The 24684-nt window shown below is 43.4% G+C and overlaps 1 protein-coding gene across 4 annotated transcripts in view; it reads left to right on the top strand.

The window, feature by feature from the left end:
• The window catches only part of fstl5 (follistatin-like 5), a 740079-nt gene that overhangs the window by 164857 nt on the left and 550538 nt on the right, over positions 1-24684 (top strand). For all 4 annotated transcript variants that reach the window (XM_055646031.1, XM_055646038.1, XM_055646027.1 and 1 more), the window contains one exon: positions 13431-13679. In XM_055646031.1, the coding sequence (XP_055502006.1) occupies positions 13431-13679 (249 nt within the window). The remainder of the gene's footprint in view (positions 1-13430; positions 13680-24684) is intronic.

The following is a 24684-nucleotide window of genomic DNA, read 5'->3' as shown; positions in this document are numbered from 1 at the left end:
CTGCTTCTGCTGCTGTTGGAGGCGAGATGTTGCGTCACGCCATGGTTTTGGGCCTGTCCCACTTTGGCTGTCAGTCACGCAACAGGCCGTAGCCGTGCGAAGATTTTGCTCGCTACAAAAATTTCGGAGCCCCACGTGATGTCACGCACAACTACATACCCCTCCGTGCTTCTCAGTGGGACTGGCCCCGCGCGGCCACACGATGCCCGTGCACCTCAATACAACCACGAGGTCGCCAAGGACACGTAAGTGGGACAGGCACTTTAGGGTGTTAATGCTTCTAATACACATGGACTCCAGGTCACCCCAGCCAGTTCCCTTAACACGCCAGGGGAAGTAGTCTGAAGCCAGCCCTTCTAAAAAAAGTGGTTCGCATTAGCCATTAGGATTGAAATAGAGCAGGAATAATCTTGCATTACTAGGCTGCAGCCGCTGAAACCAGGTCAAATTCATTGTCATATGCACAAGAGCAGTGTCGTACAGATACAATGAAAATCTTCATTACAGCAGAATCACAGGCACATAGGCTCAGGCACACACAAAATATTTTTTACATAAATTACACAAATTTTGCAAGACAGAGAAGAGAAAAACACTGCAAAAAATAAGATGAACAATGTTTTTTGACAGCAAAAATAGTCAAAAAACAAGTTCAAGGTTGTGCAAGTGGTGATCCATTTTGTTCCATCATCAGGGTTGGATCAGTGTTGTGTAGGTCAGTTCATCAACCTGATAGTTGTAGGAAAGTAGATGTTGAACTAAGTGGTGTGGAACCTATACCTCCTGCTCGATGGCAGCGGCAAGAAGAGGCCCTGACCTGGATGGTTTGGATCCTTGATGATAAATGCCACCTTCTTGAGGCAGTGCCCCATACGGACAGTTTTGATGCTGGGGAGAGCCGTGCTTGTGATGGACCGGGCCGAGTCCACCATTCTGTGAAGCTGCTTCATAGCACCAGGATAGCAAAGTCCATAAATACAATTGCAAAATGGGAAAGCAACTTGTTTGTTAAAAGTTCATTCCCAAATCATAATGAATTTTGATTTTGCATGAATTGTTATATTTTGTTATAGATTGTTCTCAACACATTACTATTGAAATGGAGGTTACACAAAAAAGCTGGAGAAACTCAGCGGGTGCTGCAGCATCTATGGAGCGAAGGAGATAGGCAACGTTTCGGGCCGAAACCCTTCTTCAGACTGATCGGGGGCGGGGGTGGGTGGGGACAAGAAAGGGAAAAGGAGGAGTAGCCAGAAGGCTGGGGGATAGGAGGAGACAGCAGGGGGGCTAAGGAAGGGGAGGAGACAGCAAGGACTAACAAAATTGGGAGAATTCGATGTTCATGCCCCCGGGGTGCAGACTCCCCAAACGGAATATGAGGTGCTGTTCCTCCAATTTCCGGTGCTGCTCGCTGTGGCCATGGAGGAGACCCAGGACAGAGAGGTCGGAGGCGGAGTGGGAGGGGGAGTTGAAGTGCTGAGCCACCGGGAGGTCAGCTTGGTTATTGCGGACCGAGCGGAGGTGTTCGGCGAAACGATCGCCCAACCTCCGCTTGGTCTCACCGATATAGATCTGCTGACATCTAGAGCAGCGGACGCAATAGATGAGGTTGGAAGAGATGCAGGTAAACCTCTGTCGCACCTGGAACGATTGCTTGGGTCCTTGAACGGAGTCGAGGGGGGAGGTAAAGGGACAAGTGTTGCATCTCTTGCGGTTGCAAGGGAAAGTGCCCGGGGAGGGGGTGGACCGAGAGGGAAGGGAAGAATTGACAAGGGAGTTATGGAGGGAGCGGTCTTTGCGGAAGGCAGATATGGGGGGAGATGGGAAGATGTGGCGAGTTGTGGGGTCACGTTGGAGGTGGCGAAACTGACGGAGGATTACTTTTTGTATGTGACGGCTGGTGGGGTGAAAGGTGAGGACTAGGGGGACTCGGCCCTTGTTGCGAGTGCGGGGATGGGGAGAGAGAGCAGTGTTGCGGGGTATGGAAGAGACCCTGGTGCAAGCCTCATTTATGGTGGAGGAGGGGAACCCCCGTTCCCTGAATAGTGAGGACATTTCAGATGCCCTGGTGTGGAACGCCTCATCCGTGGAGCAGATGCGGCGTAGACGGAGGAATTGGGAGTAGGGGATGGAGTCCTTACAGGAAGCAGGGTGGGAAGAAGTGTAGTCCAGATAGCCATGGGAGTCAGTGGGTTTGTAGTGTATGTCGGTTAGAAGTCTATCACCTGCAATGGAGATAGTGAGGTCAAGGAATGGTAGGGAAGTGTCGGAGATGGTCCAGGTGTATTTGAGTGCCGGATGGAAGTTAGTGGTGAAGTGGATGAAGTCAGTCAGTTGTGTGCGGGTGCAGGAGGTGGCACCAAAGCAGTCGTCGATGTAGCGGAGGTAGAGGTCGGGGATGGGGCCCTGGTATGTATTGAACAAGGATTGCTCGACGTAACCTACAAATAGGCAGGCATAGCTGGGGCCCATGCGTGTGCCATAGCTCCATAGATGCTGCTGCACCCGCTGAGTTTCTCCAGCTTTTTTGTGTAACCTTCGATTCTCCAGCATCTGCAGTTCCCTCTTAAACACTATTGAAATGGATCCTCATTTTAACCACAAATCACACTTTCTATTGTGTAGGCATAAGTTACATTGGAGTGGCAACTACTGCCATTGCTGCAGACTCTGCATTACCTCACACAGCAAGTCTGCTATTGTTATCACTGCAGCAATGTTATTACCGAGGTGACCATTGAATGAGTATTTCAACAGCTAAATGTTGGAGAATATCCGCCATTACTTTAATAATGCACTTTGCATTTTGGAAAGTATTTTAGCAGCCTGCAGGTAATTCTGGAGTGGTTTAGTCAAATCCTCTGATGTTGGCGAAGTTTCCATTTAAGTATAATAAAAGCATTAAAATAGCATGAAATGCGTTTAGTTTACTGAGACAATGATCCGACAGTTGCAAGTTTCATCTTTGAGCTTCAAGAAAATTAATAATGTGTGAATTATGACATCTGAAGGAATGACAAGTGGGATAAAATGAACTGCATCTTAAATGACTTGGACATGATCGTAATAAGATCTAATCTGGGTTGAATCCATTTTCTTTGCATGATTCGCGACTGTAATAGGGCGAAAGAGAAGGGAGAGAGAGTGACAGGAAGGAAGGTGATGGGATTGAAATAGGGGATGAGATTGAGGTAAATTGACAGCAGGTGAAAAAAAATGAAGTGAGAATGCTTGGGGGGGGGGGGGGGGGGGGGGGGGCGTTGCCAGTGCCTGTGGCTTGATATGGGAAGTAAATTAAACTGAACCCCAGCTTTCAATCAAATTAGCTGACTATGCCAGCAAAGGTAAGGCCATCTTTGCATCCCCCACCTCTCTGTATCTTCCATATTCTGTTATCTCTTCCACCCTCTCCCTCACTCTTGCCACTCCACATCTTTCCTCTTGCCCCTTTCCCCCTACCTGTCTCCTGTCGTTTGCAGTCATATTAATTTCTCCCATAATGGTTACTGGACTAAGTGGGACCCGTCGAGTCCCAGTCACATGTGAGGCCTGGTCCCCCTATGCAACCTATTCCCCAACGCAATATTCCACCACTCACCCGTTCCCCAATGCAACCCGTTCCCCCAACGCAATATTCCACCACTCACCCATGGGCTCCAAGGATGTGCTACGGAGATGGGCGAAGGAGGATCGCGGCCTGTAGGGGGAGCCGCAGAACCACCCCCAAGCCATGTGTGGCAGCAAACCTGGGTCATCGCCGTGGAGACAGACCTGCCAAGCCATGGCCTGTAATGTAATGTAATGGACACGATGAGTGGGCCGGCGGGAGAGGAACTGGGGTATTGTCTCCAGCACCTTCAAGGTCGGCTGCAGGAAGCGCCCCTGGGACACAAAGGTGGATGGGTGAGGAGAGGAACATCGGTCCATGGGCCAGGCTGTTCGGGGGGGGGGGGGGGGGGGGGGGGGGGGGGGGGGGACGGAGGAGGCCCTACAGCAGCCTGGAGCTTACCTGGATCGGGAGTTGCTCCAGTACATCGAGCGCGTTGACCAGACTTTGGACCTTTTGTAAATAGCGCCAAAATCTGTAATTTCAAAGTTAACCAGCAAGAAATATAATAATAGATCATTACAAAGACATTGATATAGTTACACATAGCTTTCCTGGAGGGAGTGACAAGATAATTTATAGCAGAAAATATGGAAATATCAGAAATACTACACAAATATTTTGTATATATCTGAACAGTTAAAGTCATAGAACATAAAGCAAGTTGTTGAGAGTCCAATGTGAGGCAGAATCTTAAAACAATTAACATTGCCAATGAGCTTACAAACCTTTGTATCAGTGATCCAAATACCTAGTCTCATAAAAATGGCAACATCAAAGTTGGTGGAAGTATGGATTTTGTTTTGCCAGATGACCTTTGATTCTAGAATGCTGTGTGCAGATTGTAAGGTAGATAATATAGCCCATACTTAAAAATATAGGGGAAAGAAATAACTACTTAAAGCTAAGGGGGGAAGAAACCAGAGAATTACGGAAAATGTAGAACCAAGGTCAGTTAACTGGACATCAAGAGTAGGAGACAAAATTCTGGAGTAACTCAGCAGATCAGGCAGAGCATCTCTGGAGAAAAGGAAGAGGTGACGTTTCGGGCTAAGATCCTTCTTCAGACTGAGAGTCATTGCAAAGGGAAACGAGATATAGTGATATAGAGACATATAGAACAAATGCATGAAAAATATGCAAAAACTTAATGATGATAAAGGAGACAGGCCATTGTTAGCTGTGGGCAAGGTGAAAATGAGACACACAATGAGATTCAACAAGACAGCTTTGAAGCTGGTACAATGATTGGGGTGGGTGAGAGATGGGGAGAGAGGGAATACAAGGGTTACTTGAAGTTCAAGATATTAATATTCATACCACCAGGTTGCAAGCTGCCCACGCGAAATATGAGGTGCTGTTCCTCCAATTTGCATTTGACCTCACTCTGACAATGGAGGAGGCCCAGGACAGAAAGGTCAGTGTGGAAATGAGAAGGGGAATTAAAGTGTTTAAGAGGGAACTGCAGATGCTGGAGAATCGAAGGTTACACAAAAAAGCTGGAGAAACTCAGCGGGTGCAGCAGCATCTATGGAGCGAAGGAAATAGGCAACGTTTCGGGCCGAAACCCTTCTTCAGACTGATCGGGGGCGGGGGTGGGCGGGGACAAGAAAGGGAAAAGGAGGAGGAGCCCGAAGGCTGGGGGATGGGAGGAGACAGCAGGGGGGCTGACGAAGGGGAGGAGACAGCAAGGACTAACAAAATTGGGAGAATTCGATGTTCATGCCCCCGGGATGCAGACTCCCCAAACGGAATATGAGGTGCTGTTCCTCCAATTTCCGGTGCTGCTCGCTGTGGCCATGGAGGAGACCCAGGACAGAGTGGTCGGAGACGGAGTGGGAGGGGGAGTTGAAGTGCTGAGCCACCGGGAGCTCAGCTTGGTTATTGCCGACCGAGCGGAGGTGTTCGGCGAAACGATGGCCCAACCTCCGCTTGGTCTCACCGATATAGATCTGCTGACATCTAGAGCAGTGGACGCAATAGATGAGGTTGGAAGAGATGCAGGTAAACCTCTGTCGCACCTGGAACGATTGCTTGGGTCCTTGAACGGAGTTGAGGGGGGAGGTAAAGGGACAAGTGTTGCATCTCTTGCGGTTGCAAGGGAAAGTGCCCGGGGAGGGGGTGGTACGAGAGGGAAGGGAAGAATTGACAAGGGAGTTATGGAGGGAGCGGTCTTTGCGGAAGGCAGATATGGGGGGAGATGGGAAGATGTGGCGAGTGGTGGGGTCACGTTGGAGGTGGCGAAACTGACGGAGGATTACTTTTTGTATGTGACGGCTGGTGGGGTGAAAGGTGAAGACTAGGGGGACTCGGCCCTTGTTGCGAGTGGGGGGATGGGGAGCGAGTGGGGAGAGGGGAATTAAAGTGTTTGATAACCGAGAGATCAGGTAGGTCCTTCTGAAGGACTGAAGGAAATAGTTGGAAATGTGTTGGATGTATTAGTAAGCATAAAATGGAAGGTACTAAGAAAACTCAATAGGAATAGCAAACTTAACATTGTTTTAAGGAAGGAAAAGTTTGTTTCATAATCTGTTAAATCCAGAAACTGAATAATAAATATTTGGAATGTGTTGAACAACAGACAATTTATTTGCGTTATCTACTGGAAGGTAGGATTATAAGAAAGTAGGCCAGGAATTGTAGGGTTTGGAATGGTAGGGATAAAGGGACAATTGGGTGGAGTAGATGAAAAGTCCAAATGGAAAGATGGTGGGCATCACAGAATTGGCAATGTTGGGAGTCAGGGTGGCATTGAAACAGTAGGTATAAGGAGTGGACTTAAAGAGTGGTGTTTAGAGTGAGATTACAAATTTAGGTATCATGACGGGCATGAAAGGGTAGACATTATGTCAGGAATAGAATGATAGTAAAGATGTGGATCACAGCAGTATTGGATTGGTAAGATGTTATAACTGGTTTGAAAAGGTGGAAACGCGCTCAGATTGGATTGGAAGTGGTCGGGGCTGGTTTGTGGAAGGATGTTGTCAGACTATGGCTGGAAGGGTAATGGTCAAAGTTTGTTGAGAAGGGAATAGATCAGTGCAGAATGGAAGGGGTAGGGATCAAGGTGTCATTGAAAGAATAGGAATTAAAAGAGCATCAATAAGGTAGGGATCTGGACAAAGTTATAAGATTGGTGATCAGGGCAGCATTACAAGAGTAGGGATCAGGATAGGATTCAATGAGGAATAGGACAGGGTTTGAAAGGTAGTTCCAGTCAAGACAGGATTGGAAAGGTGGGGATTAGGACAAGATTGGAAAGGTGAGTATCAGGTTGACATTGGAAGCCTGAGGATAAGGAAGAGATTAGAAGGGGGGGATTGGAACAGGAAGGATCAGGGAAACATTGGAATGGTAGAGAACAGGGTGGGTTTGTTAGGAGAGAGATTAGGGCAGAATTGGAAGGGTGAGGCTCAGTAGGGGATTGCAAATGTAAATGTCAAAGTAAGAATTGAATTGTAGGTGTTCAGATAGGATTGGATTATATGTATCGGCACAAGCAATTATTTTTGTTAAACGAGATGGCGTAAATCTGAAATACGACAAAAAAATGTTTGAAGTTCAGTCGGTCTGCAGATCTATTGTCTAAACTGGGGAAACAAGAAAACAAATTAGGTTTAAGATGAGGGATGGATATGACAAAGTAAGTTTCTGAAGAGGGGTCTCAACTCAAAACGTCACTTTTTTTTTTCTCCAGAGATGCTGCGTTATCCACTGAGTTACTCCAGCATTTTGTGTCTTTCTTTGATAAGGTGAAGCCAAGGTTACCATGGTGATTTGTTGATCAAGTCAAGTGGTTGATAGGTTAATGAGAGAAGTTGGAGAGAGAAAACAAACAGCGGGATATATGCCCGTCTCATTAACCAAGCTACTGACAAGTGACTGCCAATGAAGAATCTTCCGCTGACGTATGGGAGATGATGTGGTGATTATCTGATATTCCTCCTTCAATCAGCATTGCCACAGCTTTTAGCTGATTTCAGTGTGCAACATCTTATTATGCGCCACTTTGTGCTCGCGGGAGCTGTGGCCACCAGAAGTTCAATATTTAATTTTGGAGCAATACTTTTTTGTGGTGGCAGAGGAAGCAGGTTCCAGTACTAGTACTGTTTCCAAGACAAGGGCTGAGGATGAGCATTGTTAAGAAGTGACTGATGCTGAGATTTGCCTGATTTGTCTTGGTCAATTCTTGTTTCCAGTTCCTCCCCACTACAATCAGTCTGAAGAAGGGTCCTGACCTGAAACGTCACCTATCCATTTTCTCCAGAGATGCTGCCAGAACTGCCGGGTTACTGCAGTGTTTTATGTCCATCTTATGACTGATATTGGGGATTTTGAACCAGACTGGGACAGTACCTGAAGAGGGGAAATAACTTTCAGTAATAGTAAGCAACAGGATCAGCTGCAGAAGTGTTGTATCACACAGAGAGCTAAAGGCAAGGGAATTTGGTGGACTTGTAAATAAATTGATGCGTGTTATTTTCAGCTCCAGAGTTACACAGTTGAGCAAAGGTAGTGAGACACAGCAGTTTACAATTTTAAGAGGAGTCTTATTTTCGGCACCAGGCCTGTTTATATTTTTTCTCCACTTTTCATATGACAGGGTATTGTTAATAATCCGAGACTGATGTTTCCTGTGGCATTGCAATAGTGAGATGCTCCGTTCAGCCTCTTTAATTGAACATAAGTTCCAAACGAGTTCTTCACTCCTACCAGAAACCCATTAGCATCTTTTTATCACGTCACTGTATCTCACAGATTTTCTGTGGAGATGTAACCAGATATATTTAAACCTATTGATGTTTGGGTTGCATCGTTACTGGAGTTATCCAGATTAAAAATCTATGATTGTGCAGATGCTAATTAATAGCACATACTCAGCAATTAATTTGATTAATAGCTAAAGCCCAATTTCTAAGCCTTACGTGCCTGTCCCACCAACATGCGACTGCTTGCGGCGAGCGCGACCAAACCTGAAGCGGCGGCCGCGCGGACGTCGAGTGAGTGACGTGAAGTTCGAGCGAAGTCCGCGGGAAGTTCGCGCGTGACGTACGGCGTCAAGACGCTACATACGGCATCAAGATGCTGCGTATGCCCGTCGAGGTGGTGCGTACGGCCTCAATGCAGCTGCAGGCCAGCAGGCCGTTGCCGCGCGGAATTTCTGAACACTGTCAGTTTTCCGGAGCCCCGCGCGATGGCGGGACCAGCTCCGCCCAACTCCATACGGTTCTGGAGATCGAAGTGGGACCGGCCCCGCGAGGCCGTACGGCTCAAGCGACCGCGTTAGGTCGCTCTTGCCGCATGCAGTCGCATGCTCGTGGGACAGGCCCTTAAGACTGTTAGGAATGTGTGACAATAGACAATAGGAGTAGGCAATTTGGCCCTTCGAGCCAGCACCGCCATTCAATGTGATCATGGCTGATCATCCCCAATCAGTACCCCGTTCCTGCCTTCTCCCCATATCCCCTGACTCTGCTATTTTTAAGAGCCCTATCTAGCTCTCTCTTGAAAGCATCCTGAGAGCCTGCCTCCACCACCCTCTGAGGTAGAGATTTCCACAGACTCACCACTCTCTGTGAGAAAAAGTGACTCCTCGTCTCCGTTCTAAATGGCTTACTCCTTATTCTTAAACTGTGGCCCCTGGTTCTGGACTCCCCCAACATCGGGAACATGTTTCCTGCCTTTAGTGTGTCCAAGCCCTTAACAATCTGAGGAGGGGAAATAGCTTTCAGTATTAGTGTGATTGCTCATAATGTGCAAAAAAAGAAAGTAGAGGGAGAAAATATATTTTGAGTTGAACACATCAAAGCAAATAGAAAACTCAACATGTATGCATTGTATCAACATGTGTACGCAACAACAATTATAAATTGATTGTCAGTACCGATTGATTCCTACTAAGTAAATCTGAAAAAGTGACTCCTTAGTGTTTCATTTAGATGTTCATCTTTATACATAATATTATGTTCATAAAATGAATCAATAAGATGATAAGAACAATTTGATTTAGAATCAACTTCTGCAGAAAACTTGGCGTGCATTTGTATCTCTTAGTTGCAATGGTCCAGTTTTATTTTCACATGAAGAGGAGATGTTTCTTATTCCTCACATCGGCAGTGAGGAGTAAGAAACATTGTTTGGGATCAGTAAACAGCAAAGTGAGCATTTTATGCAATCACTTTGTGAGTTTGTGTGCTCCATCAGGGAACTTAGAAATACACCACATCTATGCAGCTATTTACAATTTTGATTCATTTTTTCCCCCCTAAGATTGCAGTTTGATGGCAAATAATATTTGCGAGCAACACATTAGGCAGGAGAAATACTGGGAGGAGAAATAGGGTCCAGTGCAAGGTTTAAAGGATCTTCGTGGAGTAACCTGTATGGAAGTTGACATGAACTTGGCTGATAATTCACTATTTACCAAGTCAAGGAATTATTCAATTGAAATGTCCCAAATAATACATTGATTTATTGGGACACATATAGATATATATATATATATATATATATATATATATATATATATATATATATATTTAATTCTATATGTATCCCAATAGAATTAAATATATATATATATATATATTTAATTCTATATGTATCCCATTAAATCAATGTATTATATATATATTTATTGTGAGGAATATAGTGAAAACCGACAAAAATAAAAATAAAAAACTTAAAATTTTAAATTTAAATTTAAAACTAGGTCATTGAAGTATGTAGATTTTTGTTCTTGTTGAACTGAAGGGAACTAAAGATATAGAAAACCCTCTTCCTCATAAAGCTGTAAAAATTGGGCCAAGTTTAAGCCAATTACAAATTTTGTTAATTGACGTTTTATGGGAAATATTTTACAATTTGACGAGAATTGTATTAAAGTGGCATGCAGAATTCATTTGAATAATACTTCGGTGTTAAATCTTGATTCTTAGTATCTATTTCTGGGGGTCCTATTTTTGCCTTTTGCACGTCCATATGCATGCAGAGAAAATCTATAGCTTCAAGTTGCAGTTCACATGGAATGTTGTAACAAGCGCTGACTGCAAGAATTCTGCAGACATTTCCCCCCCTTAATGAGTGCATTAATAGATATGTCCCTTGCAATATGACAACCGGTAAAATGTGCAGAGGTTACATAGTAAATTATTAAGGGATTGGACACGTTAGATGCAGGAAACATGTTCCCGATGTTGGGGGAGTCCAGAAACAGGGGCCACAATTTAAGAATAAGGGGTAAGCCATTTAGAACTGAGATGAGGAAAAACTTTTTCACACAGAGAGTTGTGAATTTGTGGAATCCTCTGCCTTAGAAGGTAGTGGAGGCCGATTCACTGGATGCATTCAAAAGAGTTAAGTGCCTGTCCCACCAGCATGCGATTGCATGCGTCTAGCACGACCAAACGTGGTCGCTTGAGGCATACGGCCTTGTGGGGCCGGTCCCACTTCCAAGCGCGGAGGCGCATGGAGTTGTGCGGGGCTGGTCCCGACATCATACTTACCAATCAGCTGGGCAGGAGGCGGGCCGACTGAAATTGGACGTCGCACAGTGTCGCGTGGTGACGTCATCACGCAATGGCATGTCGGGCGGTGACGTCATCGCGCAACGCCACGCGCTAGGCGTACACCGTCAAGATGCTGCGTACGATGTCAAGAAGCTGCGTACGCCCTCAATGCGCCTGCGGGCCGACAGGCTGTTGGCGCGCAAAGATTTCGGACAATGCGGGATTTTCGGAGCCCCGCGCGATGTTGGGACCAGCCCCGCACAACTCCATATGCCTCCGCGCTTGGAAGTGGGACCGGCCTCGCGAGGCCGTACGCCTCAAGCGACCAAGATTGGTCACGCTAGATGCATGCAATCGCATGCTGGTGGGACAGGCCCTTTAGATAGAGCTCTTAGGGCTAGCGGAATCAAGTGATATGGGGAGAAGGAGGAACAGGGTACTGATTGTGCCTGATCAGCCATTATCACATTGAATGGTGGTGCTGGCTCGAAGGGCTGAATGGCCTACTCCTGCACCTATTGTCTAGGTATCTATGTAAATCCTGACCTCGGGTTCTGTTTGCTGCAATGTGTACATTCTTCCAGTGACCATGTGGGATTCCCTAGAGTGATTCGGTTTCCAGTCAAGTCTCAAAAGAATGCCAATAGTCAGGTTAATTGGTTTCTGTAAATTGTGCCTTTTGTAGGTGGGTGATAAGAAAATCAGGTATGTGGTGGAAATTCATGAGCGTATCAGTATTATAACTAATGTTTTTAACATTTTTTAAAAACAATGTTTGAGAAAGCTGCAACATGATTTCCTGACTATTGTGCTCAGTGCCATAATCAATATGGGCAAACATGCCATGTGGCTTCTTCACCACTCTGCCTGTATTGCCACTGTCAGGTAGCTATGGACTTGGACCTCACAATCCCTCTGCACATCGATAGAGTAGTAATTGTGGGTGACTTTAAATTCCCAAATAACGGCATGGACTGAGTGGGTGGAATTTGAGAGTCTAGGTTTTGGACCATATTCAAATAACCAAGGAAGAACGATTGGTGGACTTAAAGCACATTAAGATGGCAAAATTCGTAGACGCTGACCTAGTGCATCCTCGGAACTTGTGGGAAGCTGGGGAAGAAATTATGGAGAGCTGTGCTGGGATGTTTTCTAATATATATGGATGGAGGGGGTTTAGAGGGATAAGAGGCAAATGGAACTGGATCAGAATGTTACCTTGCTTGGCATGTAAGAGATGGACTGAGGAGCCGACTTCCTTGCTGTATAGCTCCATGACTGTGAGAGTGAATAAGTTATAGGGACATAATTTGGGAAATGGGGCTGATGGTAATGCTGTGTGAGCTGGCATAGACTGAATGGGCAGAAAGAATTCCTATATCGAAAGAAAACATGGGAAATCATTCTCTTTAAGTGATGTGAGAGATAATGCATCCATTGGCAACATCCTTACTGACATTTGCTATTTTCTAGAGCCACAACAGTGACATATCGTCTCTTCAACTTCCCAGGGGAGAAGTCCATCATAGGTTGCTGCACCAAATGCTTTGATATCAGCATCTTCACAATGGAGTTGCTTTGATATCAATGCAACTAAATACATGAAGTTGAGTACAACCGGCAGCTTGCACCCGCATGCCATTTAGTGCTGGCAACCAAAGATTAATTTCACCTTGTACCGAAAATATGTGGTTGGCAGAAAGATATCAAAATGATTAAAATATATCTAAATCAAAATACCTCCCCTTCCCATTCCTGTGCTGACCTTTCTGTCCTGGGCCTCCTCCATCATCAGAGTGAGGTCAACTGCAAATTGGAGGAACAGCACCTCATATTTCACTTGGGCAGCTTACAACCCTGCAGAATAAATATTGATCTCTCTAATTTTAACTCACCCTTACATTCCCTCTCTCTCTCTTTGCCCCTCCCCCACCCTAGTTGCCCCGCTAGTTTGCATCCATATATCCCTTTGTTAACACCTCTTCCACAGTCAACAATGGACCATTGTGGGCTCCAACATTCCTTGGTTATCAGTGCCGATCCTGAATTGTTCTGAATCTTTTCGTGCGTCTACCCTGACTCTCAGTCTGAAGAGGATCTGGACGAAACGTCACTCATTCCTTTTCTATCTATCTTTGATATCAAAATATTGGTAACCTTTTCCTAAGTAGCAACTTACAATTAGAAATATATTTATTGTTAAAAGTAAATTTGCTTCAAGAATAAAATTATTTTTATGAACTGGTTGCAGTGCATAAAACGTAGTGGCATAGCATCCGAAAAAAATCAATCATCTTGTTCTTGGTACTTTTCAGCATACTATGGACAGGATGGCCATTTCGGACCCTGCGAGAACAAGTATTGCGGGCTTGGCCGACACTGCATCGTTAACAAGGAGACGGGCCAGGCGGACTGTGCGTGCATGGAGCGCTGCAAGCCCAACTACAAGCCCGTGTGCGGTTCTGATGGCGAACTTTACGAAAATCACTGTGAACTTCATCGTGCGGCCTGCCTGAAGAAACAAAAGATTTCAATTGTCCACAGTGAGGACTGTTTTTTCAAAGGTAAGAAATCAAAAATAATAAGCTACAAGGTTTGTTTTTTTTTGTCTGTCAAATGAAACAGAAGAATGTCCTCCTTGCTCGCTGATTTCAGCAAGTTGTAAGATGAACATTGAGAATTGGAGCAAAATCTTCCCCATTAAAATATGAAGGCTAATTAACTGTGACGTGGTGTATGAAAGTAATGGTTTAGTTTTGTAATTTTTGCATCAATGTCTTCAAGGCCATGTTAATAGCTTAAAGAAATTACTAACATTGCATTTTTTAAGGATGTTAATTACGCTCTAGGTTGCAGAGGGTAAGTACCGATGAAAAGAAGATTATGTATTAACTTGAGTGTGTACTGTATGCCATTTTACTTGCGATTGCAATTAAATAACATCTTAAAAGAGGAAACATGGTTAGAGACAAAAAGTTTTGGGAGAATATTTTGGAACTTGGGGCCGAGACTGATGAACAACAACTACTACTGGTGGAATAATGAAAATATAGAATTGGATTATATAGACATCAATTGGCATTCTTTGAAGCCAGTTTTATTGTGAATGCAATGCAAAGCCATATAAACTTAAATGGAATCAAAGTTAGATCTAAAAGCTTTTTGATTATTCCTACGTTCACGAAAATAAGAAAAAATGTTGTTCTAATTGTTTTGTAATATCAGACCAACTGAAAAACTACGTTGTTTGCATATTTCAAGAGAATACTCCTTATTTTATTGGAGACAATTCAGGCCATGCCAGCTGCCAGCAAAGCAATCATGAGTAAAGTATGTTTCTTTACACCAGGAACAGAACAATGACATTCTTATTAGTTGCAGCTTCACAGGCACATTAGATGCAATGACAATAACTACTGACTAAATTATCAGTTATTCTCATTAAACTAGACCTTGAGATTGCAAGATTGCACTAAAGTAAGTCGAGTGACCATAGTAGTACAAATGTCAGCAGAAGTATGGCGCAAAGTCAGTGGAGGTTTGATGGTTAGGTTGTCCAGGGTTGTTCAAGAACCCAATGGTTGAGGGGAAGAAGCAGTACGGTCTCCTCTGCCTTCTTCCCGATAGTGGTATCGAGATTGTGGCAACGGTCATGTGGGCCTTTGATAAGATTAGTTGTCTTCTTGAGGCAACACTTCTTGTAGATTCCATCAGTGGTGGTGAGGTCAGTCCCATTATGGACTGGGCAATGTCCACCATGTTCTGCAGACTCCTTCATTCGTGAGCATTCAAACTTCCGACCCAGACCGTTATGCAACCAGTCCGTGTGCTCTCCACATGTGGAAGTTTGACAGTGAGATTCCTTTGTGCTTGCATGGATGTACTTGGCCCAGGAAAACTCAGCAGGAATGCCCAGGAATGTCCAAGAACATGAACCTGTTGAATCTCTTTACTGCCACCCCACCAGTGGAGACAGGTGCATAGTCCGTCAACTTTCCCTTCGTGAAGTCAACAATAAGCACCTTGGTCTTGCTAATGTCAAAAGCAAGATAATTGTTCTGACACCACTCAAGCAGATTATCATTCCCCTCCTATACTCTGACTTGTCGTTACCCGTTATTTGTCCAAACAACAATGGTGTTATCGGCAAATCGGCAAGATGACTTTGAAGCTGTGAATGGCTACACAGAATGAGTATAGAGTAGGGGACTGGGCATGCAGCCCTGAGGTGGCCCTGTGTTGATAGATTGCCAGGTAGAGGTGCTGTGGCCAATCAGTACTGATTGTGGGCTGCCCATGAGGAAGTCAATGATTCAGTTGAATAAGGAGGAGCAGAGAGCCAGTTCCCTGGGTTTGGCAATGAGTTTGGAAGGGATGATGGTGTTGAACGCTGATCTATAGACGGTGACCAATAGCCTGATGTATGTGCTCCTTTTTGTCCAAGCAGTCCAGTACAGAGTGGACAGCCAGTGAGATTGCATCCACTGTTGATCTGTTCTATCAATGCCATACTTCTACAACATGGGGTCTTGTCGACTTTCTCTCTCCAATTCCCAGCAATTCTTTTTTGATTCTTGTAATACTTATGTACACTGAAGACTGATTTACAATAACCACTGGGAGGAAACCAGAACACCTGGAGGAAACCCCCATGGTCACAGAGAGAATGTGTAAAGTGTTGGGGTGGTAGTGGGAATGCGGAAAGAATAAAAGGGGATTTATGTAAAACTAATGGAAATGAATGTAAATGTGTTATTGATGATTGGTGTGGATTCAGTCGGTTGAAGGGCCTGTTTCCGTTCTGTGTGACTCTATGACTCTAACCAACTGTGTCCTCTGTTTTTACTGTTGATTGGAAACATACTCAAATACCATCACAGTATCAGTCCCCACGGATTTCCACATTTGCACACCCATTCATTGAAAAATACAAACACGCACACAATCATCCACACAAGTGCACAGAAGTTCATACTGCTGTTGCACACTCAAGTAAGCGCACAAACACGCGTGCATTTACAGAAACAAATACACATAAATCTACACATCCCCTCACACACACATTCATATACAACATCACTGTCACAAAAATATTCAGACAAGGTGACACTCCACACACACAAACCCACGTATACACATATATACACACACACACACCTACACACCTACACACACACACACATAAACCCACGTATACACATACACACTCAAAAATAATCCATGGAAATTTATAGATACTGGCAATCTGAAATAAAACAGCAAGTGCTGGAATCTGTGGTAAGAGAAGCATACTTAATACTTCAAGTTGAAGACCCTTCGTCATTTCAAAATATTTCTGATATTTTCAATTTTCTCACTGACTGGCACATGGTAATTTGCCTTTACTGTGACAAAGACAAACCAAGTGAAAGCTAATTCACTTATGCAAACTTTCTGTATCTTGAGTTGCCTGCAGAAGAGGTGATGGGTGTTTGCTGCATGAGCATGAAGTAGATATAATCACAATTTTCAAAAGACATTTGGATAGATTTATGGAAAGGAATAGCGGCCAGAAGCAGGTAAATGGAACGTATCCAAAATGTTAACTTGGTCGGTACAGATAAGATGGGCTGAAGGGCCTATTACCATGCTGCAGAGCTCTATGATTCCATGAGCCCGATTCTGCATTAATATTCCAGTCTCTCATATCCATTTCTAATAAATAATGAAAAAGACTTAAACACACTAGACATAAATATATCAGAAGAGCAGAATGGAGTGGTAATATATGTAGAGGGAAAACCTATGTTGGCGTTTTAGATTGATGACTTCATCAGAATTGTATAAAGTTGGAAATGTATCAGATTGAGACCAAGTATAAAGACATGGCATGCTGGAGGAATAAGTAAGTGAGGAGCCTGAAAAGATGAAATGACAATAGGTTAGGCAAGTAATGAGAAAAACTAAGAAACAGAAGATGGGTCTATAGAAACATAGAAACATAGAAATTAGGTGCAGGAGTAGGCCATTCGGCCCTTCACCGCCATTCAATATGATCATGGCTGATCATCCAACTCGTTATCCCGTACCTGCCTACTGCCGGCAATGGAATTAACCATGATTTCAGAGATTGTAATATGAAATAGTTGAACCCAGTGTTCAGTCCAAAAAGCTGTAAGTTACTGAATCAACTTTCTGTTTCCTTAGCTTCCATTTTTTGATTTTGTAGTTGTGTCTGATTGTGTGACTAAACTATTCTCTATTTAAACTGCATGATTCTTTTAGTCATCAAAATCGATAATTTCATCAATTTACTTTCAGTGATAATCCAGTGCCATTCATAATCAACACACACACCAAGCCAATTAACCTGCAAACCTGTATGTCTTTGGAGTGTGGGAGAAAATCGAAGATCTCGGGGAAAACCGAAGCGGTCACGGGGAGAACGAGCAAACTCCGTACAGACAGCACATGTAGTCAGGATTGAACCTGGTCTCTGGTGCTCTAAGCGCTGTAAGGCAGCACCTCTACCGCTATGCCACCGTGCCACCCACAGATCCTAAATGCCAGAACAAAAGCTAACATATAAACTGATATACAGTAACCATTAAATATTTATATTACATGTGGCTTTTATTGTAAACAGACCAGAATTGTTGCTTGATCATCCACCAAGGTGGTTCGATTTTCTCGTCAGAAGCCAGAAAAGGAACATTTATTTACGTTTCCAACATCATTGCCATATGTGACACTGACGCAACTTAACATTGATTTGGTGAGGGCTATTGTACAAATGGTAACAAATTGCATCATCGTTTAATGTCATAATACAGAAACAATAAAGCTGAAAAAACTTGTTCCTGTGATTCATTGTTCAATATCGCTGAGAATGCAGTCCAATTCCAATGCTATAAAACTGAAATTCCAGTGCCTTGATGCACTTTTATGTTTGCGAGTTCTGTATTCATGATGCCAGCTTTCTCAAATTTTCAGCCTGCACAGCTGGCAGCAGATAACATCTCACAACTATTGGGACTCCGAAAGACCTGTTTTAGCTTGTCTTCCACATTACTGTTCTTAATGAGTTTGGACAGGTTCAGATATCACTTGCCATGAGACCTGTTATCAGGGAATCCAATGAAATACCAAGAGCATCTTTAGTTTTCTATAGCATGGAGGGACTAATATGTTGAACATCTTTCTCAGTCCTCAGTCCGCTCTTAGACTGTTTGGCATTGAATACTATATTTAGTTGCAGCTTCAAATAAGATGCAAATGGCGGGTTTCTTTGCTGGATGTATTCTATACAGCTAGGTATAGATTTAGATTTGTTAATGTCGCATATTCTGAGGTACAGTGAAAAGCTTTTAAGAAGGAACTGCAGATGCTGGAAAATCGAAGGTAAACAAAAAGGGTCTAAAGAAGGGTTTCGGCCCGAAACGTTGCCATCAATTGAAAGAAGGGTTTTGGCCCGGAAACGTTGCATATTTCCTTCGCTCCATAGATGCTGCTGCACCCGCTGAGTTTTTCCAGCATTTTTGTGTACCTACAGTGAAAAGCTTTGTTTTGTGTGCTATCGAAACAGATCAGATACACCAAACACAAGTACAGACAAACTCAAGTACAATATATATTGTGCTCATGTACAATAGGTGGCATGGTGGCGCAGCGATACAGTTGCTGCCTTACAGCGCTTACAGCATCAGAGATCAGGTTCAATCCTGACTACAGGACAACAGGTGCTGTCCGTACAGAGTTTGTATGTTCTCTCCATGACCACGTGGGTTTTCCCCGAGATCTTCCCATACTACAAAGACATACAGATTTGTAGGTTAATTGGCTTGTTATAAATGTAAATTGTCCCTCGTGTGTGTGTGTGTAGGATGGTGTTAATGTGTGGGGATCGCTGGTCGGTGTAGACTCGGGGGGGCCGAAGGGCCTGTTTCAGAGCTGTATCTGTAACTAAACCGAACTGAAGGATGAGCAATGGAGAATGGTACTCTGCATTGTCGCTCATCAGTACCACAGACAAAGTCCAATGTACACAATGAGGTAGCGATTAATCAGGCAGTACCCTAGGTTATGGAATGATGCCACTACAAGCAATCCACTGAATGCTTGATGGGAATCACTCCGAGTACATCAGACATTCAATTATTCCATGGCAATAGGTTTTTATTTATTCAAGAGCCCTTTGAAAATTTCAGCCTCCCTAAGCAGTTCCATTTAAGGGTTATTGCGCTGATGCTTCCAAGGTGTGGCGGACTGCATATACTCACTGCTGCCTTGTCTCAACCACAAAGTTGTCTTTAACTTTATCGGTGGGGACCTGTGGTGTCCAGGGCCTTCTGGTCATTATTGGATTCACACAGTGAAGCGAACAAAGGCCACCTGGACTTAACAGGCTGTCAAATCTGCCAAACAATGTTAATGTATGTGAATATCTCTGCCATCCACAAACACTGAAGACATTTTGGAAACTATTAATGATTAAACACATGCTTAAATTGGTTAAGCATTATTAAAACATTTTTAACGTTTGAAACATCCAAGAAACATCCACTATTAATTCAAATCATGTATAAATGACGTGAAAGTTATTTTTCTCCTTTATAGCTGTTCTCCATGATTAAAATGGATGGTGCTGTTCAACCTGTGGAGAGAATTCCCAGAGTAAAACCTGGGAAACTGTATGAAGATAGACTCAGAATGCTGGAGTAACTCAACGGGAACGGCAAATGTCATCCATTCCTTCTATGCAGAGATGCCGCCTATTTTGTGTCTATCTTCAGTGTAAAGCAGACAACTGCAGTTCCCTCCCACACAATCTGCATTTGAGAAATTGCTGGTGTGTATTTCTCAGGAATTTCATGGCTTGTTTACCTGCACATACTTGTCTTATAGCCCTGTCCCACTTATGCGACTTTTACAGTGACTGTCAGCACCCATCATAGGTTGTTGCAGGTCGCCGAAAAATGTCAACATGTTGAAAATCCAGCGGCGACTAGAAAGACACTATGACTATTTGGGCGACGGAAGAGACGACTCACGACCATACAGGCGAACCTTGGCGACATGTCGCGGGGTGAAACCTGTATGGCCGTGACTAGTCGCCCATAGAGTCGTACCTTGTTCTGGTCACCGCTGGATTGTCAACATGTTGAAAATTTTCGGCGACCTGCAACAACCTATGACGGGTGCTGGCAGTCGCTGAAAAAGCCGCTTAAGTAGGACAGGACGATTAGGGTCCCGAGCTCCCCCGACTGCCGATTCCATACTAAACCATCAACATTTTTTGGGAAACTTTTAATCATTGTCTATTCATCCAGGTGTTTGGATAGTGGAGAATGAATATACAGAACCTCTTCCAGTTTAGCCTTCCAGCATTACCCTGCCCGGAACTTGACCTGCTGTCCACCATTATGTGAACATGGTGTTCTCAATTCCTTGTCCAATGCACTCAAGTTATTAAACAGGAATTGCGGACAATGTGACCTGATTTACTGATCTGTGCAGGCAAAACCCTAACGACAGCATAAACACAGAACGTCAGTCCTTATCTGTCATTCCTTAGATTGCTTTTAAACACCAAGAGACAACTGGTGTGTAATGAAGTGTAACGTGGAGAATAAAGCATTGGCTTTCCTGATTTGGTTTGGAAGGCAGCATTCACAGGAGCCTTTATTATTTTCATCATGGTGCACTTCAGTGTGATGTACAACAAAATAAAGAGACCTTTTTTTAAGGATGTTCGTACCAAATGCAGTCGTATATGCTTTTATTTAAAAAAAAATAGACTTTTTATTCATCTGTTAGGAAATAATGGGGAAATAGGACTGATGGGAATATTCAGAGAGCGGGTATGGACTCAGTGGACCAAACAGCATCCTTCTATGTCATAAGAAAATATGAAACATAAAGCATTGGAAGCCCACAGCAATATTATGTATAGTTTAGTCGCATTCTAAGTGCCTACCCTTGCTTTTCGTGGACATGCTGCCTTCTTGAAAAATAAGCAAAAAATAGTCAATTTGCTATGCTAGGGTTGCCTGTGGCTTAGACCCATTCTTTCTGCTGATTTTCCTGTCAAGGCATTTCAAGTTCAAGGATGCCAGTGGTTTGAGTTACAGTTGGCAGTTTATCCTACGGTTTCCTGGTTATGTATAATTTCAGACAACAATTGCTACTGCCATCAAGCATTCAAGAGATCTGTGTTTTATATTACCCAGCCTTTGCTTAAACAAAATAGTATAATTATAAAGAAAATCGGTTACACCACTCCACAATAAAAATGATATTGCTTGGTTAATTTTATGATGCTCCCCAAAGGCGCTGCTGGTCAAATTCATTTTATTTAGATTACGGAATTGTTAAGCAATGCCCGACAGATATTTTCTGCAGAATTAATTAACTTGGTAACAGTGAGCATGTGAAAAAAAAGCAACAGCTAGTTCGCAAGTTATATCCAATAATAAACAGTTATGCAACATAAAGGCAAATTGTTGTGTTTATCAGCATTGTGGTCATATTTTTATTGATGTTGTAGCTTTTAAGATTGAAAAATTACCCTTAGATGGTTTGGAGGGTAATCAGATTAGAGTTCATACCAGCCCAAAAATGGAAGTAATAAAATGGTTGACTAAACTTTTTGTGAAAAATAAAAGCAGCTTGAAAGGCAGATGAAGGAGGATCGAGACGGAGAAGCAAAGAAGCAGAGAGGATTAGGATTGCCGGACCTGGGGACTCGAAAGCAAAAAGATTAACAAGAGGTTAGAGTTGAAAGAACATAGAATTCCTGCAAGACTGTAAATGGTTACAAGCCACTGGAGAATTAGACAATAGAGAAGAGAATTGTAAAATCATCAGACCACAGAAGGCTCTACTGTCCATGAAGCCTGTGCTTACATTTAATGAGAGGAGTCCTGTCACTGCACATCCTTCCTCAGATACGGTGCCCAAAATTGCTCACAATTTTCCAAATGGGGCCTGACCTGACCTCTCAAAATAAATGCTAGCATTGCTTTTGCTTTCTTTACTACCGATTCGACTTGCAGATTAACTATTTGGGAATCCTGCACCAGCACTTCCAACTTCCTTTGCACCTCCGATGTCTGGATTCTCTCCCCATTTAGAAAATAGTCTACGCCATTCCATTATTTATATTACCATAATGCATGACTCTACACTTTGCTACATTATATTCCATCTGCTACTTCTCTGCCCTCTCTCCCAACCTATCCATGTCCTTCTGCTTTCTCTACACTACCTGCCCCTCCACTCGTATCATCTGAAAACTTGGCCACAAAGTCTTCAATCCCCTCGCCCTGATCATTAATGTACAACATGAAGAGCAGCGGCCACATTAATGTACAACATGAAGAGCAGCACGGAGCCCTGTGGACTGGCAGCCAACTAGAAACCAAACCCTTTATTGCCATACAGCCATTCTGCCATTCAGTCAACCTGCTATCCATGCAAGTACCTGCATATTGATACCAGGGGCTCTCATCTTCCTTATCAGTCTCCCATGTGGCACCTTATGAAAAGGCTTTCAGAAAATCTAGGAAATCTGAAAGAATTCCAGAAATTTGTCAGGCAAGACCTTCCCTTCACAAAACCCTGCTGGCTTTGGCTTAGTTTGTCATGAACCTCTAACTACTCCGTAGCCTATGACCTTCCATCCCCTGACTTTCTTGAATTGCAGACACATTTCTGGTGTCTTCCACTGTGAAGACTGATGCAAAAAAGTTATTCAACTCCTCTGCCATTTCTTTATTCCCCATTATCACTTCTCCTGCATCATTTTCCAGCAGTCCAACGTCCACTCTTGCCTCTTCCTTATTCTTTATTTAAGCAAAGAAACTCTTGCTATCCTCTTTTATATTATTAGCTGGCTTACCTTCGTATTTCATCTTGTCTCCCCGTATTGCCTTTTTAGTTACCTTCTGTTGTTCTTTAAAAGCTTCCCAATCCTCTGGCTTCCCACTAATCTTTGCAGTGTTAGATGCCTTCTCTTTTAGGTTTGTACTGTCCTTGACTTCCCTTGTCAGCCACGGTCATCTCTTTCTCCCCCTAGATTCTTCCTCTTTGAAATGATAGGATCCTGCATCTTCCGAATTATTCTCAGAAATTACTGCCAATGCTGTTCCTCCGTCATCTCTACTGGGGTTCCTTTCCAGTCAATTTTGGCCAGCTCCTCTCTCATGCCTCTGTAGTCCCCTTTGCTCAAACTGCTTTACCGACACATCCGATTTAACCTTCTCCTTCTCGAATTGCAGATTAAAACTTATCATATTATGGTCACTACCTCCTAATGGTTCCTTTATCTTGAGTTCCTTTATCAAATCTGGTTCATTCCACAACACAAACCCCAGAATTGCCTTTCCCCTGGAAGGCTCCAGTACAAGCTACTCTATGAATCAATTTTTCTTGGGGTCAAGTACGAACTTGCTTTTCCCAGTCTACCTGCATATTGAAATCTCCCATGACCACCGTAGCATTGCCTTTCTTACCTGCCGAATATATCAACAAATATTATTAAAATTAAAAGCCTTACTAATTCAACCACCATTTAATTGCACTACTTAGTTGGCAAATTTTGGGGACACAAACGGATGAAGTTAAAGGGAAGGAGAGCGCATGAGAGGTTACTGTAGTCTCCAGAAGCAGTAATAGGATGGAAAGTTTAAAGAGGAATAAGAGGCTAAAATCGGGCAAAATGGGGACCAATTCGAGAAGAGGGGTGAAGATTACTGAACTAAACGTGTTATATTTGAATGCACAAAGAATACGGAGCAAGGTGGATGAACTTATATTGCAGTTAGAAATTGATAGGTACGACTTTGTGGGCACCACAGAGACATGGCTGAAAGAGCTGGGAGCTGAACACCAAGGATACACATCCTTTTGAAAAGACAGGCAAGTGGGCATAGGGATGGAGTAAAATAGGTAGGTGCAGCATTCTGGTGGGTAAACTGAAAGAGTAAATCAGCCTTGATGGGTCTCCGTACTGTAGTCAGGGCACAAATTACATCGGGAGATACAATCGGCATGTAAGAAAGACAACTACTCGATCCCAAGAGAACAAATTTGTAGAGTGCCTATGAGGTGCCTAATAAGAAAAAGGAAATTCTAGATTGTGTGTCGTGTTACGAGCCAGCTTTGATCAGGGAGCTTAAGGTAAAGGAAATAGTGACCATAATGTGATACCAATTCAACCTGCAGTTTGAGAGGGAGAAGATGAAATCAGATGCGTCAGTATTACCATTGAGCAAAGATAACTACAGAAGCAGGAGGGAGGAGCTGGCTAAAGTTGATTGGAAAGGGACCCTAGCAAGATTGACAGTGGAGCAGCAATGGCAGGTGTTTCTCGGAATAATTGAAAATGTGCAGGATCTATTCATCCCAAAGAGAAAGAAAAATTCTAAGGAGAAAATGAGGCAACTGTGGCTGACAAAGGAAGTCAAATAAAGCATACAACTAAAACAGAAGGCATATAATATTGCAGAGATTAGTAGGAAGCTGGAAGATTGGGATGCTTTTAAAAACCACAGACATTAACAAAAAGGGCAATAAAGTCATACAAGATGA

This window comes from Leucoraja erinacea, chromosome 1 (assembly GCF_028641065.1).
Source record: "Leucoraja erinacea ecotype New England chromosome 1, Leri_hhj_1, whole genome shotgun sequence".
In the NCBI taxonomy this organism is placed as follows: Eukaryota; Metazoa; Chordata; class Chondrichthyes; order Rajiformes; family Rajidae; genus Leucoraja; species Leucoraja erinaceus.
This window is presented reverse-complemented; position numbering and strand designations above follow the sequence as displayed.